We start from the raw sequence: 16,404 nt of genomic DNA on the forward strand, positions 1-16,404 counted from the left end.
GTCAGACGTCACATAATGTGGGATAAGGAAGAAGAAAGGTAGGTCAGTGTCAAAAATTCTATTAATATAAACTTCAGATTTATGGTATGAAACCGTCCCGTTACGCTCACTGCGTTTCCCGTGATCTTGGTTTGTATTTGGCCATGTCAGGTCATTCGCATCTACATTAAATCAACATCGTCAAATTTCAAATCGGGCGTATAAGTGGTCTGTTCGAAAAATATCCCTATCCCGCTTCAACGCAAGCCTCAAAAGAATATATGCTCATCAGTCTATCTGGATATATTTCTAAATTATTAGACAAAACTAACACACAAGTTACGTTGATCTTTAAGTTAAACATGTGGTTTTTAATACGCTTTTATTAGCTTCAGACGTATGTATGTTAGTATGTAACGGAATCTTTGAACATGATTTTGACCCCCTTCAAAACGTCGGATTAATTTTTACGTCGGATTAACTTAACGGAAATTTGGCATAATTATTAAGGACCGATTCCAATCCATTAATTAAAAAAATATATTAAAAAAATTTAAATTCAGCTCAAAAAATAAAATTAAATAATAGTTTAAAAAAACTAAATAGAATAAAAATAATAAAACTAATAAATAGAAAATCTAACTAAAAAATAGAAAATAAATTTCTACTAGTGGTAGGACCTCTTGTGAGTCCGCACGGGTAAGGTACCACCACCCTGGCTATTTCTGCCATGAAGCAGTAATGCGTTTCGCTTTGAAGGGTGGGGTAGCCGTTGTAACTATATTATGACCTTAGAACTTATATCTCAAGGTGGGTGGCGAATTTACGTTATAGATGTCTATGGGCTCCAGTAACTACTTAACACCAGGTGGGCTGTGAGCTCGTCCACCCATGTAAGGAATAAAGAAAGAAAAAAACTCGCATTGAACACGGAAATTAATGATTTATGCAAACGCGCGGTGAACGAACGCAGGCTTAGCAAGTCCTAAGAAAAGCTGATGTGTTCAATTTGTTGGCAAAAAGCTAGCCGCCTTTGAAATCTCGATTCACATGGCTTCAGAGAGTCCAAAATATTATCCCGCTCACTGACTGAGTGGAGATGTGGTAAAAAATCTTGAGAATATGATAATACGTCACTATTGTAGTCGTGTCCTGCGTGAAGAATAAAGAAGATGGTGATCTTGTGGTGCTCGGGAAGACCTGTTTCTTCTAACTCAAGTTATCTGCTTTATATCTCAGTATAGTTATTTGTAACTATACTGAGACCTTAGAACTTATATCTCAAGGTGGGTGGCGCATTTACGTTGTAGACGTATATGGGCTCCAGTAACCACTTAACACCAGGTGGGCTGTGAGCTCATCCACCTATCTTAAACAATAAAAAAAAACTGTTTTATATGTATGTGCTAATTTAATAATCTCTTCTGAATTTTGTGTATCACATATGTACTTATATTTAGAAAAGAGCAAACCCTGACTTTCTTAACAAATCTGTGATAAACATAGCATTAAAATCCCAATAGAAACCGAAATAACATGGCAGCTGCTAACGTCAAGATATACAGTGATCAAACTCCACATCAGAGAGAAACCTTACAAATCCTGAAACAAGAACTTGAAAATCGAATTTCGAATGGCGAAGCTAATATTTCTATTAAATATGTAAAAGGAGAACCAGCAATAGTAGAATCCTTACCAAAAAACTCTGCGCCGGCAACAAACAATCTAGCACCAGAATAGGAATCTTACAAATTGAGAACATATCATACCAGATTACAAACGACTACTCACAAATTGAAACGTTCTACCCATCTCTCAGCTTTCTCTACGCCAATGTACGCAGCATTGTTAAGCCGGGAAAGTTTGATGAGCTCAAGTGCGTCCTGAAGTCTATCGATAAGGGTGTACACATTGTTCTCACAAGTTAAAAAATACCTTACAATAAACCTAAGAAAACTATTGTAAACATACTACATAATATTATTTGTTAATCTTAATTCTACATACTTACACAAAACTCAATCATGCAATACACATAAAATCATACAATGTATCAAAACAAATAATAAACAAATAATAATTAAACCATGAAATGAAAAAACAACGAAACTAACAACCTGCAAACATTTTACCAATGCCACATCCATGCGAACTAGCTCCTTGTGGCGCCAATATCTACCCGCCACCGAGCGGCTGGCGGCTGGTCGAGGCGATCGTTGTACTTACCTTGCTTCTGTGGTAATCTACCCTCTTTATACATTTTAAGAAAATAATAATCTTTATAGTTTTTGTTAAATATATTGTCATAGCACCGCATGTTGTTACCATAAATTATTGTCATGTACTGCACGATCTAAATTAATTATAACTATTTTATTGTTCTCATTTAAGTGAATTTATGTAATTCTTTTGAGAATAAAAAATATCTTTAACCCGAATAGAAGACCTAAGGTACTCGAATCAACAACTCTTTCATAATGATATGTCACACAACCTTATTGGAAATTTTGCGCTATGGCACAAAAAGAAAATCGCTCTCATCCAGCCTCCGGTAAGAGATTGGCATTATAAGAAGTATAAAAAGAAATCTCAAATTGTGTATTGGCTTTCTTTTGTTCATGGACTACTTTATCTATTCACTTGATAGGGCATTAAGTCATCCAATTTACGCCATTAAAAGTCATCAATCAGGACAGTTTGAAGAATCACTATTGTTAAAGCAATCTTGAGTTTCGGTTTAAAGAGTATTATTATTGGCGAATGTTGTCAAAGGAGCTTAGATCCTTAGACCTTATAGCAGGACAACTAACCAATAGGTTTTTTTTTTACGTCGTACTGTTAACATTTAAATTTAACCTATTTCTCCGCTTTTTGTAAAATTGCTGTAACATGTCACAGTGAGTTACAAGAGATTGCTGTACATGCCTGTAACTGGCTTACATACCAGTACTTAATTTTATACATGTTAATTTTAAGCTTGAATGTTTTGTGTGTATTGCTGTTGGTGTGTCTAAATAAATAAATAAATAGGTCATAAAATTGGACCTACTAACAGAACTGATACTCAGCTTCGCTAAGAGAAATCAAACTTATCGATTACAATTGTTAAATAATATCAATACTATGTAAATTCGAAAGTCGGTCAAATAAATAACTGGTACAAAAAAAAATAGCATAACAATAATTTTCAACTATTTTCATTGCCCGTAATATATTTTTCAAGCGTAAAAGAGACGTAACGAGTGAAAGAGGCCACCGTATTTCCGTGAGCACCAGACTGGGCGGGACCTCGACCACGCCTACAGACGATATCGATTGAGCCCGATCCGACAACATTAATTTATTCATAATTCATGTTTCGTGATGTGACTCAGCACGTTTCGCGACGGCTGTATCACTGAAGTTCTCGTAAATGATTTTTGAAAAAAAAAAAACAAAAAGATACTTATGTTTATATTAACGGTTCTGCAAGATTGATTGCTTCTCACCTGGACCAATCTAATTTAGCTCCAGCAAAAATTAGCATTATCCACTTGCCTATATCTGCCGTGAAACCTTTTTGTCAAATGTCCAATGACTAGATAATAGAAGTCGTCGTGGCCTAACGGATAAGACGTCCGGTGCATTCGTGTTGAGCGATGCAACGGTGTTCGAATCCCAGGCGAGTACCAATTTTTCTAATGAAATACGTACGTTATTACTGGTGGTAGGACCTCTTGTGAGTCCGCACGGGTAGGTACCACCACCCTGCCTATTTCTGCCGTGAAGCAGTAATGCGTTTCGGTTTGAAGGGTGGGGCAGCCGTTGTAACTATAATTGAGACCTTAGAACTTATATCTCAAGGTGGGTGGCGCATTTACGTTATGGATGTCTATGGGCTACAGTAACCACTTACACCAGGAGGGCTGTGAGCTCGTCCACCATCTAAGCAATAAAAAAAAGCTACTGTGATGATACCTCATGTTTTAAAATCACATTTTTTAAATGGTCAAATGTCACACAATCACCAGTCAAATGGGCTGAGCTAGGATAACATGTACCTTCCAACAAGTACTACGGATGAATTTAGGAAGGAAATATTCAGTAATAGGTCGCAGCCCCTAATAAATCTATGTAAATAAAACTGAATGTTTTTCTCTCCTATATGTTTCTAAGCCATTAGATTGTTATAAAGATTAGTTGGCGATTGTTTGGCAGTCTCTGTTATAGTATATTTAATGTACGACAGGTGGCGTGTGTGTAGTTTCAGCAAACATGGCTGAGCTTTACCAGTTTAAAATCAAAAAGCCCTCAACGCTACGGCCTCAAGTTTTGTAATGTTAGCCACTCCCTTCCCACCCTTCCTTCCCTTCCCACGTCACCCGGGTAGTGGAAGCTCGCTACACCTCAATGTAATTCAATGAAACTTGAAGAGCACTTCTAATTTTGCGTAATAACCAATGTTGGTATATTTTAAACTCGTAAGGGTATGATCGTGCTGCCTATGACTGCCGAAAACTTACCCATATATGAGGCCATCAGCGCAAAAGTGGCCTAGCCCACAATATTTTTTTATATTCAAGCTTATATTATGACGTATATTCGAATTTATTTAAAATATCAAAATTTTTTATACAAATCCGACTTATCCATAGTTTCACCCATAGATAGCAGATAGCTTTGTAAACATTATTTTTGGGCGTATTGTTTTTTTGCTTACTCAAATTCAAATTCATGAAAATTCAAACCTAATTGCCTCCATACTAACTATGGTAAGCTTAGGTCACTTTTGCGCTGACGATCTCATATATGTTTATAGTTATATTATATATAATATATGTGTAATATAATGATATGGAATACTTTAGAATTATTAAACAATAAAAGGCTTAATTGGGTTGTCTGTGATATAATAAGAAAACAACATTTAAAGCCCTTAATCACTTTTAAAAATAATGTAAAACATTAAACAGTATTATTAAACTATAGAAAACTAAATTTTGTTTTCACTGAATGACAGACAGATGAGTGATTCCGTCTATGAAAAATCTTTTTTAAAACTAAAGAGTTTTAAAGGTTTTAAACGATAAAGGTTTTTCTTTACATATGTAAATAATTCTGGTTTTAAAGACGGAAATAGAACTCCGACTTCATGTCTCATAGTTTTGATATTTAGCTTCTGATATCTTTAGCTCGTAGCTGACACGTCATTTCGGATCCTCCCGATATCCACTAACGGTGCTTTTAGGTACCTCAAGCACCGGTTACCGTCCTCGCCGAACCTGTCGCTAACGACGAAGGGCTCGACGAGTAAATTAACCCATAGAGCCACTGAGTTTCTCGCCGGATCTTTTCAGTGGGTCGCGTTTCCGATCCGGTGGTAGATTCTACGAAACACTGCTTTTATTAGGGTTAGTGTTAGCAACGTCGTCAGGTTTGAGCCCCATGAGCTCTCTTACATGTTAAGGTTACGGAGAAATGGTCTCTCAAGACCATCATCAGCTTAGGTAGAAAAAAATATATAAATAATATTTAGCTCGTCCACTCATCGCATGTGTTACCTTCTCTATCTAGATTTAGATAGATCGTTCCTCTCCCTCTACACGGGAACTGGCTTTGTCTTCTACTTCCCATGAAGAATCATACCACTTTACTTGGATTGAAGGTCACGCAAACCACTAATCGAGGTTTTCGTCTACAGAAAAGCTCCGGCTCTCGTTGTGCGTCGGCTGCGGAGGTCAGATCCACGACCAGTACATCCTCCGGGTGGCCCCTGACTTGGAGTGGCACGCGGCCTGCCTAAAGTGTCAGGAATGCCGGCAGTTCCTCGACGAATCCTGCACGTGCTTCGTTAGAGACGGAAAGACTTATTGCAAAAGAGATTATACTAGGTAAGTGACTTATTAAGCTGTTAGGTCAATTTCCGTCAGAATACAGAATACCAATTGCGATTTATCACCGGATTAATCACGTTCGACAAAAAGCTTTGATTAATAAAAATACTAGATATATTACCTAGTTACTACATAGTTGTCTACTCTTAGCCGCTAACTCTGAAAGGAGTCTGTACACTATCGCCAAAGTTAAAATTAAATTTTATATTAATATACTACTACATGACAATAACATTATTATGATATTATGATTATTTTAAATTATGTATAGTATTGTAAATGTAAATGCTTAGGATAAACCAACCCTTCTTACACTAGCAATGATCGACAATTTTTTCAGTAGTAGGTATTTTGATAGTTCCTACATTCAAATACGTGGTCCGACAATGAAACAGACTTCTTAAGCCTCGGAAAATTGAACCCTGTTTATATTTTAGAAAGAATAATGAAAGTTTAAATTACAAAATACTTACGATGATCTACAACGAACAAACAGTTTTATCACCTAAACTATTCTAGCTTCACTTAATTTTTATTACTCTAGATTTTAATGGAGGTACGCACTTAAACATTCCAAAAATAACTCTTACAATGTCTATAAAACATTAACTAATAAACGATCGAAATCTATTTAAGTAGATCGTGTTTAAAACAAAATTACTAATAGAACTATTTTAGAACTTACAAGCTAAAACATTCATTGCACGAAACGAAATAAAAAAAAAATCATAACCGAATGTCAATCAAACATCGCGCCGGCGCCTCTTTCTATACAAATTCACTAAAATAACTCTCATCTGTTTATCTTTTCACCCTTCCATCTAGCGCGGCCAAAATATAATATTACCGGGCGCAGAATAACATATGACAGCTGTCAAAAATTACGCCTAATACCAAACGCTCTTACGACGTTAAAATAAAGGCGAGTTCAGGCTTCCCGATTCGATTGCGGCCGCAATAAAATTTGGTTTCGTATTTTCTGATGTGGCGAAGAGAAAACAAACGGCTTCGACTGAGCATTATGTATTTTGGCGCCAAAACAAACGTCAGAATGACAGCGCGGCGGGCGGCGGGAACCCGATCCCTCAGTGCTGTGTTTGTTTCCGTTTACACCGGGCCGGATAAGCGGGTTTTCGATTACATTTTTCTTTCGTATCGATAAACAAACATTACGTGAATACCTTTATTTTTGTATTCGGGAATGCAAATAGTCTTTTTGACGGCAGCTAATGTTTCTTGATTGTCAAATCTTCGTTGATTTTAAAAATGCGATTTCATTGGTTACATTGAAGGTTCAAATAAACATCTCTAAAGCTTATTTTAAAAAAAACGTCACCTCAAACAATCTCAGTTCGATAATCCTTGTTATAGATTAAGCACAAAACAATACAGACATTAATAAAAATTTCCGAACATCAACAGATTCATTGGATCTGAAATTATGTACGTGTATCTGTAAAGACTGTATTTAAATGCATTAATTGAGTCGACTATTATCAAAGGCGGCAATCTGACTTTTGGACAATGATTGGTAAATCAGAAAAACGAATTATTGACTTTGTATTCCATTGGCAGTCACAAAACTCTTCGGAACGACATCTTAGATAAATAACAGGTTAACTATTAACCTTTATTTAATGCAGGTTTTAAACCGTATTCTTTGAAGGAGACGATTATATTCAAATAAATCTGTATTGACATATCAATAAAAATTTTTTGTCCAAATGCACAGATTGCCACCTTTGATAATAGACGACTCAATTATATGAAGAAAAAAAAAAATATTTTGCCGAACAAATATTTCTCTCCCATCAGCAGTTGGGTACTTACGTTTCTCACAAACATAAGTATCATGATTCTCCACACAATCGACCGACACACCGGACTTCCTCACCGACCTATAAGCGTTCACATTATCTAAACACTACAATAAAATTAACAATGAACAAAAGTCAATTATGAGACGGATGAAAAAAGTAAACAATATCTTCATCGCAACTTCCTAAGGATGTTACTGTATTTGTTTTGTATATTTTGTTATGAACAATCAGGATACGTTTAGTCTGTTTTGTTTAGAAGATAGATGAGCTATCGGCTGAGCTGACGGAAAGTTGTTACTCTAGCCCATGGACTTCAGTAATGGCAGAGGTCACAGCGAACTTCGTGTTCTTTTTTTCCCCTATTTATTTTATTTATGTACACACAAAAAAGAAGACATAGTACAGAGTAATACGAAAATTATGTACAAAGGCACTGCTTATTTCTTTAAGAAATCTCCTCCAGCAGACCTGCGAGAGGATTATGAGGATAATAATTAAAAGTGATGAGTGGTACCCCGACTTAATCGCTGGCAGCTTAAGAGGCTATGCCAGCTACACCCGGTAGGATAGATGAGCTCACGGGCTCAACCTGAGAGAATTAGCTAACACTAGCCCTAGCAAGAGCAGTGCTTCGCTGAATCCACCACTGGATCGGCAATGCGACCCACTAAGAAGATCCGGCGAGAAACTCACTGGGCTGTGTCTATGGGTTAGATGTTCGTTAGTAACATTTCATCAAAACACCACCTTCTACTCTCCCCAACCAACTTTATTCTCATTCCGCAAAATTGGGTCTCATTCTTTCTTCAGTCGAGAAGATGTACTGCAACTCTATTTAGTCCTCGACTAAGTCCAAGCCAATCGGTTTTTTTTTTCCTACCTGTTCCAGTAACCTCGAGGGGTTATTCTAAATTCGCCGAATTAGTAGGTGAGCTCACGGGGCTCAAACCTGATGACGTTGCTAACACTAACCCTAGCAAGCTAGCAAGAGCCGTGCTTCGCAGAATCTACCACCGGATCGGAAACGCGACTCACTGAGAAGATCCGGCGAGAAACTCAGTGGGCTGTGTCTGTGGGTTTATTTACTCGTTGAGCCCTTCGCCGCAAGAACGATGACCGGTGCTTGGGGTACCTAAAAGCACGGTTAGTGGATCGGGAGGATCCGAAATGACGTGCCACTCTGTGATATCTTAGGATACAACAACAAATTAACATCAAATCGAGCGTAAGCTTCGTTGCAATAACAAAACGAATACATATATAAATACCATGTCGTGATCTACAGCGTGTAGACAGTAGGTCCATGTCATTATAGTGTAAGTCATGAACGACAGTCGGCGACCCGTCCTGCGTCAATTAGCCGTAACACGAAACTCTCCCAGACTATACGGTTACAATATTTACGTACAAAATTGATCTGTTAAAAGAGAGAACGGGGGCTGACGGAGTTTCCTGAAGCGTGATTTGAGGGCGATTTAAAAGAGAATGATTATAGGTTTCTTTTCGCCTGATTGATCACCGTCGCTTTTGGAAATTTACCATTTCTGGACACTGTTTTTTCCTACCTAAGCTGATAGCCTTGAGAGGCTATGTCAGCGTAACCTTAACTAGTAGGTGAGCTCATGGGGCTTAAACCTGATGACGTTGCTAACACGAACCCTGAGCCGTGCCGTGCCGAAGCCGGCAAGAGCCGTGCTTCGCAGAATCTACCACCAGATCGGAAACGCGACCCATTGAGAAGATCCGGCGAGACACTCAGTGGGCTTTGTCTGAGGGTTAATTTACTCGTCGAGCCCTTCGTCGCAAGCGGCGGGTTCGACGAGAACGATGGCCGGTGCTTGAGGTACATAAAAGCACCTTTAGTGGATCGGGAGGATCCGAAATTACTTTCTGGTCACTACTATTTTTTTCCAAACCTGGTTTGATTGAGGGGGGGTGACAGAAGTTCCTTCCTGACAGAGCCAAATAGTATAGCGAAGATCTCGGTCGATTGTTATTAAAATGAAATGAAATTCCTTCTATCGATGCAAGGATTTTTTAAGGGTTATTGATAGACACTCAGATACCAGTGTGCTTAGTGCGTCTTTTTGCGTGTTCGTGTGCGTCGTTCTTGATAGCGTAAAAATCAACTCAAATTTGTATACAGTTAGAATACCGCCTCTAGCGACAAACGTAGCCAAACATTCCGATTCCATACTTTTCTTCTTCATCTTTTTCTTCACCTTATCCCACTAGGTGGGGTCGGCACACATAATTTTACTCTTCCATTCTCTTCTATCAGCCGTCAGCTCAACACTCACGTTCCGATTCCGTTATTGCGTTAACTTTTACGCTATCGAGAACGTTAAAAACTCGCACTAAGCACACATAACGTCTAAAGCCCAAAAGTCAAATATATTTAACAAAAACTCTTACTCCGTAGGAATCTAACATGAGGCCTATCCATGATAAGTCCTGTATAACCTTCTAAAGAGGTTAAATAACACATAAGCATCGGAGGGGATTTCCCCGTACTTTAAAAGAAAAATGCCAAAGACGACGCAGCCCATGTCAGATATAAATAGTTAAACCTTCAAAAACATTATCTATCATTATGATCTTATTTATCATTAAGGTCATTAAGATATTTTCTTGATCATTGCGAATTTAAAGAACGATCATAACGATAACTTAATATTTACATAGAATCCTTATCGCTTATCAAGCTGTTTATTTAGTTCTGACGGCGCCAAGCTGTTACCTACTGGTTCCGTCCGTAGGTTTGCTCGGGAATATATAAAACGTAGGTCTGCAGGGTTGGTGTGAGGAATTGTTCGAAAATAAACATAGGCATACGTCTTAGGCCGTACCAAGGATAATCTATGCAATAAAAAAATTTAAGAAATCAAGATTAGCGATATTTTTTTTGGGACTAGCTCCCATTTTACTTAGTACTTAACAAAATATGTTCACGATTGACTTCCACGGTGAAGGTGTAATAAAAATCAAAACCCGCAAAATTATAATTTGTGTAAGTAAATTACTGGTGGTAGGACCTCTTGTGAGTCCGCACGGGTAGGTACCACCACCCTGCCTCTTTCTGCCGTGAAGCAATAATGCGTTTCGGTTTGAAGGATGGGGCAGCCGTTGTAACCATACTGAGAGACCTTAGAACTTATATCTCAAGTTGGGTGGCGCATTTACGTTGTAGATGTCTATGGGCTCCGGTAACCACTTAACACCAGGTGGGCTATGAGCTCGTCCACCCATCTAAGCAATAAAAAAAACTTTTTTAACTCAATCGCTGTACAAAGTAATACCTTATTATTGATATTTAGTTGTTACACCGTATTTAATAAGTAATAGTATGGAAAAACTAAAAAACACGGTTTTAATAGAAAATCCAACTAAAAATAAACAATAAATTGATTGCAAAAAAAAGCTCGGGCTGCTTTTTAAGATATTATCATATTATTATATAATCCTTCTACTCATATCTGTCAATAAAATATTTATAACTATTGACCCGAAGCCTATTTTTACAATAAATTTATTTTCTATTTTTAGTTTGGTTTTCTATAAGAGCGTATTTTTTTTTGCTTAAAAGCACATATTCAAGATGACTCGTAATTTTTGTCGGAGTTTGATTCATTCATTATTGATTTTACATTATTAATAGCGTTCCTTACATTTAAGTTGCACATTAGAATTATATTAGTTGCAGATTACGAACAGTTTTATTAGTCTGTGGTAGGAAGACGGAAAGCCCGCCAAAACTGAAACATGCAAAAATTGTGTTAACATTTTTTTTTACTATTACGAACGTTGTATATAGATTGATGATTCACTACAAATGCAACTTTACCACATAGTATAAAACAAAGTCACTTTCTTTGTCCCTATATCCCTATGTATCCCTATGCATGCTTAAATCTTTAAAACTACGCAACGGATTTTGATGCGTTTTTTTTTAATAGATAGAGTGATTGAAGAGGAAGGTTTTATGTATAATAACATCCATTAAATAGTGGAGAAATCATTAATAAATTACAGTTTCTTGCGTTGTCTAATTAAACATTGTGTACGTTGATACATTATTTTTTTTATTGCTTAGAATACTAAAAATATGATAGATAATTAAGTAGTCTAATCTAGTATTTATAAGAAGTATTTATAGAAAAAAAGACAGCAGTTTTGATGATTGTTCATTGTTGATGTTCATGAATATTGGTGATCATAACGTAGGCCGTATGGTCGCTTCTTCGTTTGCCTATTAAAACAATAAAAAGGCATAGTTCGATTCAATCCACCTGCCATATAATAACGAGGTTTGCATATCACAAAGCCAGTAGTACCGCTAAACATAACCACAGCCTATCTATAGGCGAGGCTTTTAGTAAAATTGCCCGGGGGTTGGGCAGGGGTCATTGACACCGGAGCTTGCACTTAGCACGAGCTTTTAAAAGATATTTTGGGGGTTACAGTTTGCTTTTCGGGCGGCATTCGGGGTGCCTTTCACGATTGGATATTTTTTTTTTTTTAAAGTAGTCGCATTTGTTTTCTTTTTTATTTATTAACATTGATCATCGGTTGCATAGACTAAGTACATGTTAGGACAGACTTATTATAGTAACTAGAGGTCCCGCAGTAGTCGAAATTCGACTATAATTAATTGGAATTATAAGTTTATACACTATTATGATTGTATTTTATACTTCTTTAATCACAAATTTCGCCAAGACTACACTATAAAAAATATTAACAAAGACAAACAATATTTAATCTCAATTTGACAACAGACGTCAAGAACAAAAGTTTGACAATAAATAGTATGCATGCGTGTGTGCGTCAAATACATGGTATGTAGTGTGTGTAATGTTTTCTTTATTGATTTAATGTATCTTTTATGCATTAGTTTAAAAAAATATTAGCATTGTGCACTTCTTCTCTATATTCTCTATAAGTGTGAAAAATTTCATACTACTCCGTCCGCGCAATTTTCGTAAAAAGGTATACAAAGTTTTTGCTTCACGTATTAATATATAGAAATTGACACGTCCATCTTATATCTAAAGGTGGGCGACGGCGTTACCATCATAATGTCTGAAGGAATGTAGTCGGTAAATTAGTGTGAGCTGTAAATCTAGCAATAAAATAGAGGCGTTTTAGAATGTCATTAGGTTTGGTAAATAAAATAATGAAATAGATTTTTATACAAGCCCATCTGTTTTAAAGCGGTCACACCTCGAAACACGAGTTGAAAACCTCAATAGTTTTGTTTAAAGGCTTTTGAAAGACCACCCTTCAAACGGCTTCAGTGGCGGTAGGTCATCTGTTACCCTGGCATTACTGACTTTTTTTATTGCATTGATGAGTGGACGAGTTCACAGCCCACCGGATGTTAAATAGTTACCCGAGCCCATAGACATCTATAGCGTAAATGCCGCCGCCTACCTTGAGATATGAGTTCTAGGAGGTCTCAGTATAGTTACAACGGCTGCCCCACCCTTCAGACCGAAACGCAATACTGCTTCACGGCAGAAATAGGCGGGGCGTTGGTACCTACTCGTGCGGACTCACAAGAGGTCCTACCACCAGTAATTACGCAAATTTTAATTTTGCGAGTTTGATTTTTATTACACGGCATTATTCCTTCACCGTGGAAGTCAATCTTTTTTTTTTTTTTAATTTTTTTTTTTTTTTTTATGATTGAAAGTTTACTGGTGGCCCGAAGGCCTTTCCAGTTTCACCAGGACAGGTGGGCGAGCAAAGGCTCAGCCAAGAGGGGTGGGATTTGCTAACAACTGCCCGAGCGCCTCCGAAGGAGACCTAACAACTCAAGAGCAATTGTTTCGCCAATGAATCTACTACCGGATCGGAATCGCGACCCGCTGAGAAGATCCGGCGAGAAACTCAGCGGGCTGATGCATGGGTTAGGTTGCACGTCGACCTCTTTGTCGAGTTCGACGAGTACGGTTACCGGGGTCCCTAAGCCTGCCCCTAGTATTAGAGCTGAAGGCATCTAATGCAAAGGTTATTAGATCTGATTGATTCGTAAGGACGTGTCTAGGGCGACGATGGTGAATTGCTCCTGCGTGATCAGGATTCCGGGATGGGTGTACGAGCTCATAACCCACCTGTTATTAAGTGGTTACTGGAGCCCATAGACATCTACGACGTAAATGCGCCACCCACCTTGAGATATAAGTTCTAAGGTCTCAGTATAGTTACAACGGCTGCACCGCCCTTCAATATGACAATATGTATTGACTATACCGTAAATAGCAATCGGTACCCGCAGGACGGCGGCATAATTAGCAAACAGAGAACACTCATTACCAGGTGAACGTTTTAGCCGCCTTTTGAACACCCATGGGATATAGGATAGTGCTATTTTAGGCCACGCGTCTATAAATATACCAGCAATAACTAGATTGGCCGTTTGGATTATCGATTCCATAGCGGTTTGCCATCAACCATCAATTCGCATCCCCGGTATATTTTCGGTAGAAATCGACTGTGCCTTTATCGTTGTATCCGTGGACTTTTAACCACTTACTACCAGGCTCTCGTGTACTCGCAATCTTTTTTTTTTATTACTTAGATGGATGAACGAGCTCACAGCCCACCGGAGAAGCGGTAGGCAGCGGCTTGGCTCTGCCCCTGGCATTGCTGAAGTCCATGGGCGACGGTAACCACTCACCATCAGGTGGGCCGTATGCTCGTCTGCCTACAAGGGCAACAAAAAAAATAAAAAAAAATAAAAAAAACCTGGTGTTAAGTGGTTACTGGAGCCTATAGACATCTACAACGGAAATGCGCCACCCACCTTGAGATATAAGTTCTAAGATCCCAAGTATAGTTACAACGGCTGCACTACCCTTCAGACCGAAACGCATTACTGTTTCACGGCAGAAATAGGCAGGGCGGTGGTACCTACCGGTGCAGGCTCACAAGACGTCTTACTATCAGTAATTTCGCAAAGTTTAATTTTTCGGATAATGTACATTTTTATTAGACGACATTATTAATTCACCGTGGAAGTCATCGTGGCCTAAAGAATAAGACGTCCGGTACCTACCCGCGCGGACTCACAAGAGGTCCTGCCACCAGTAATCTATCATAAATACACCACAAAGTAGCGTAATCAGTTAAGTAATTTATATCGCCATTTGTCCTCAGATTATTCGGCACGAAATGCGACAAATGCGGCGCGTCCTTCAGTAAAAACGACTTCGTGATGCGTGCCAAGACGAAGATATACCACATAGATTGTTTTAGATGCTGCGCTTGTGCCCGACAACTTATACCTGGTAAGCATTCTTGACTGGCTCCAGGCCAGTATGCCTATGCCCTAAAACTAACGGCCCTTGTTGTGACATGACTACATAAGCACATTTGTACTTCGAATAACATGGAAAGACGCTGACTGATTGGCAATCAAAAGCCTGTAAAGGATTGTCATATGCCCTAAAACCAACGACCCAAGCTCTATTCTGTTGTGACATGACTACATAAGCACATTTGTACTTCGAATAACATCGAAAGACGCTGACTGATTGGCAATCAAAAGCCTGTAAAGGATTGTCATATGCCCTAAAACCAACGGCCCAAACTCGATTCTCTTGTGACACGAGAATACATAAGCACATTTGTACCTCGAATAACATCGAAAGACGCTGACTGGTTGGCAATCAAAAACCTGTAAAGGATTTTCATCAGTTGTCAAGAATCTTAGATATAAATAGAACTATACTTACAGTTTAATACCCCATTCTTTATTGTAATTATATTAATTTGGACGTTTCGAACTTACCTGGGTCATATCTGATGCTGGATCCGGTTTGGTTTCTGCCGCAGCACAGAGACACTTGGACCTCATCTTTCGAGGCTCTAATTCAAGTCCACATTCTAGGTGACGAATTCGCGTTGCGAGAAGGCGGAGCGCTCTATTGTAGAGAAGATCACGATGTTTTAGAAAAGGTAATACCGATTTTGAGCAACTAACTTCGCTTCGAATGTTGATAGCTGTTGCTAAGTAGTTTTTAAATGCGACTCCAGTTGCGTTAATATATATTTTTATTGCTTAGATAATGGGCTCATTTCGTGTTAAATGGTTACCGACATACACAACATAAATACCGCCACCCAACTTGAGACAAGAGTTCCAAGATCTCAGTTTTACAGTACCACGGCTACCTCACCCTTCAAACCAAAACGCATTTACTTCACGGCAGAAATATGCAGGATGGTGGTACCTACCCATGCGGGCTCACCGCTCGGTCATCCTACCACCAGTAAATGATTGGTCATTGCAATTCGCTGGTACAGAGACAACGATGCCGCCCATGCTCTGATGAATCCGTTAAAGTTGACGGTTGAATGGGTCAGTTTTATATCTGCTTCGTTAAGTAAAATTGTGATTTTGTTTCTGCAGAGCGCGAACACGAGCGGCGGGAGTAGTAATAATGCCGAGAGCAACAATAATACGACGCTAAGTAACAATAACTCGCATCATCCCCATGAGCTGGGGTCTATGTCAGGTGAGTGAAGTCCCCCCGTTACTATGTTGAAGGCATTATCTGTTAACTGCCGATTATATTCGCTGCGAGATTTGGTTACCAGATCGAGTAGTCTTCGCTACAACATCTTTAAAAGCAGAATACAATCAAAATCAACGTGAAATTCGCAAGTGATTGAAAAAAAAATCAGTTATCAATATTTTTATTATATAAATGAGTGTGGCTGGAAAG

At 38.4% G+C, this 16,404-nt stretch overlaps 1 protein-coding gene across 1 annotated transcript in view; it reads left to right on the forward strand.

Annotated features, from left to right (window-relative positions):
* Nucleotides 1-16,404, forward strand: part of LOC101741760 (insulin gene enhancer protein ISL-1) — a 72,795-nt gene that overhangs the window by 41,900 nt on the left and 14,491 nt on the right. The window contains exons 2-5 of the mRNA XM_038021137.2: nt 5,660-5,849; nt 14,834-14,964; nt 15,567-15,634; nt 16,089-16,194. Coding sequence (XP_037877065.1) covers nt 5,660-5,849; nt 14,834-14,964; nt 15,567-15,634; nt 16,089-16,194 — 495 coding nt within the window. The remainder of the gene's footprint in view (nt 1-5,659; nt 5,850-14,833; nt 14,965-15,566; nt 15,635-16,088; nt 16,195-16,404) is intronic.

Source organism: Bombyx mori, chromosome 28, assembly GCF_030269925.1.
Source record: "Bombyx mori chromosome 28, ASM3026992v2".
In the NCBI taxonomy this organism is placed as follows: domain Eukaryota; kingdom Metazoa; phylum Arthropoda; class Insecta; order Lepidoptera; family Bombycidae; genus Bombyx; species Bombyx mori.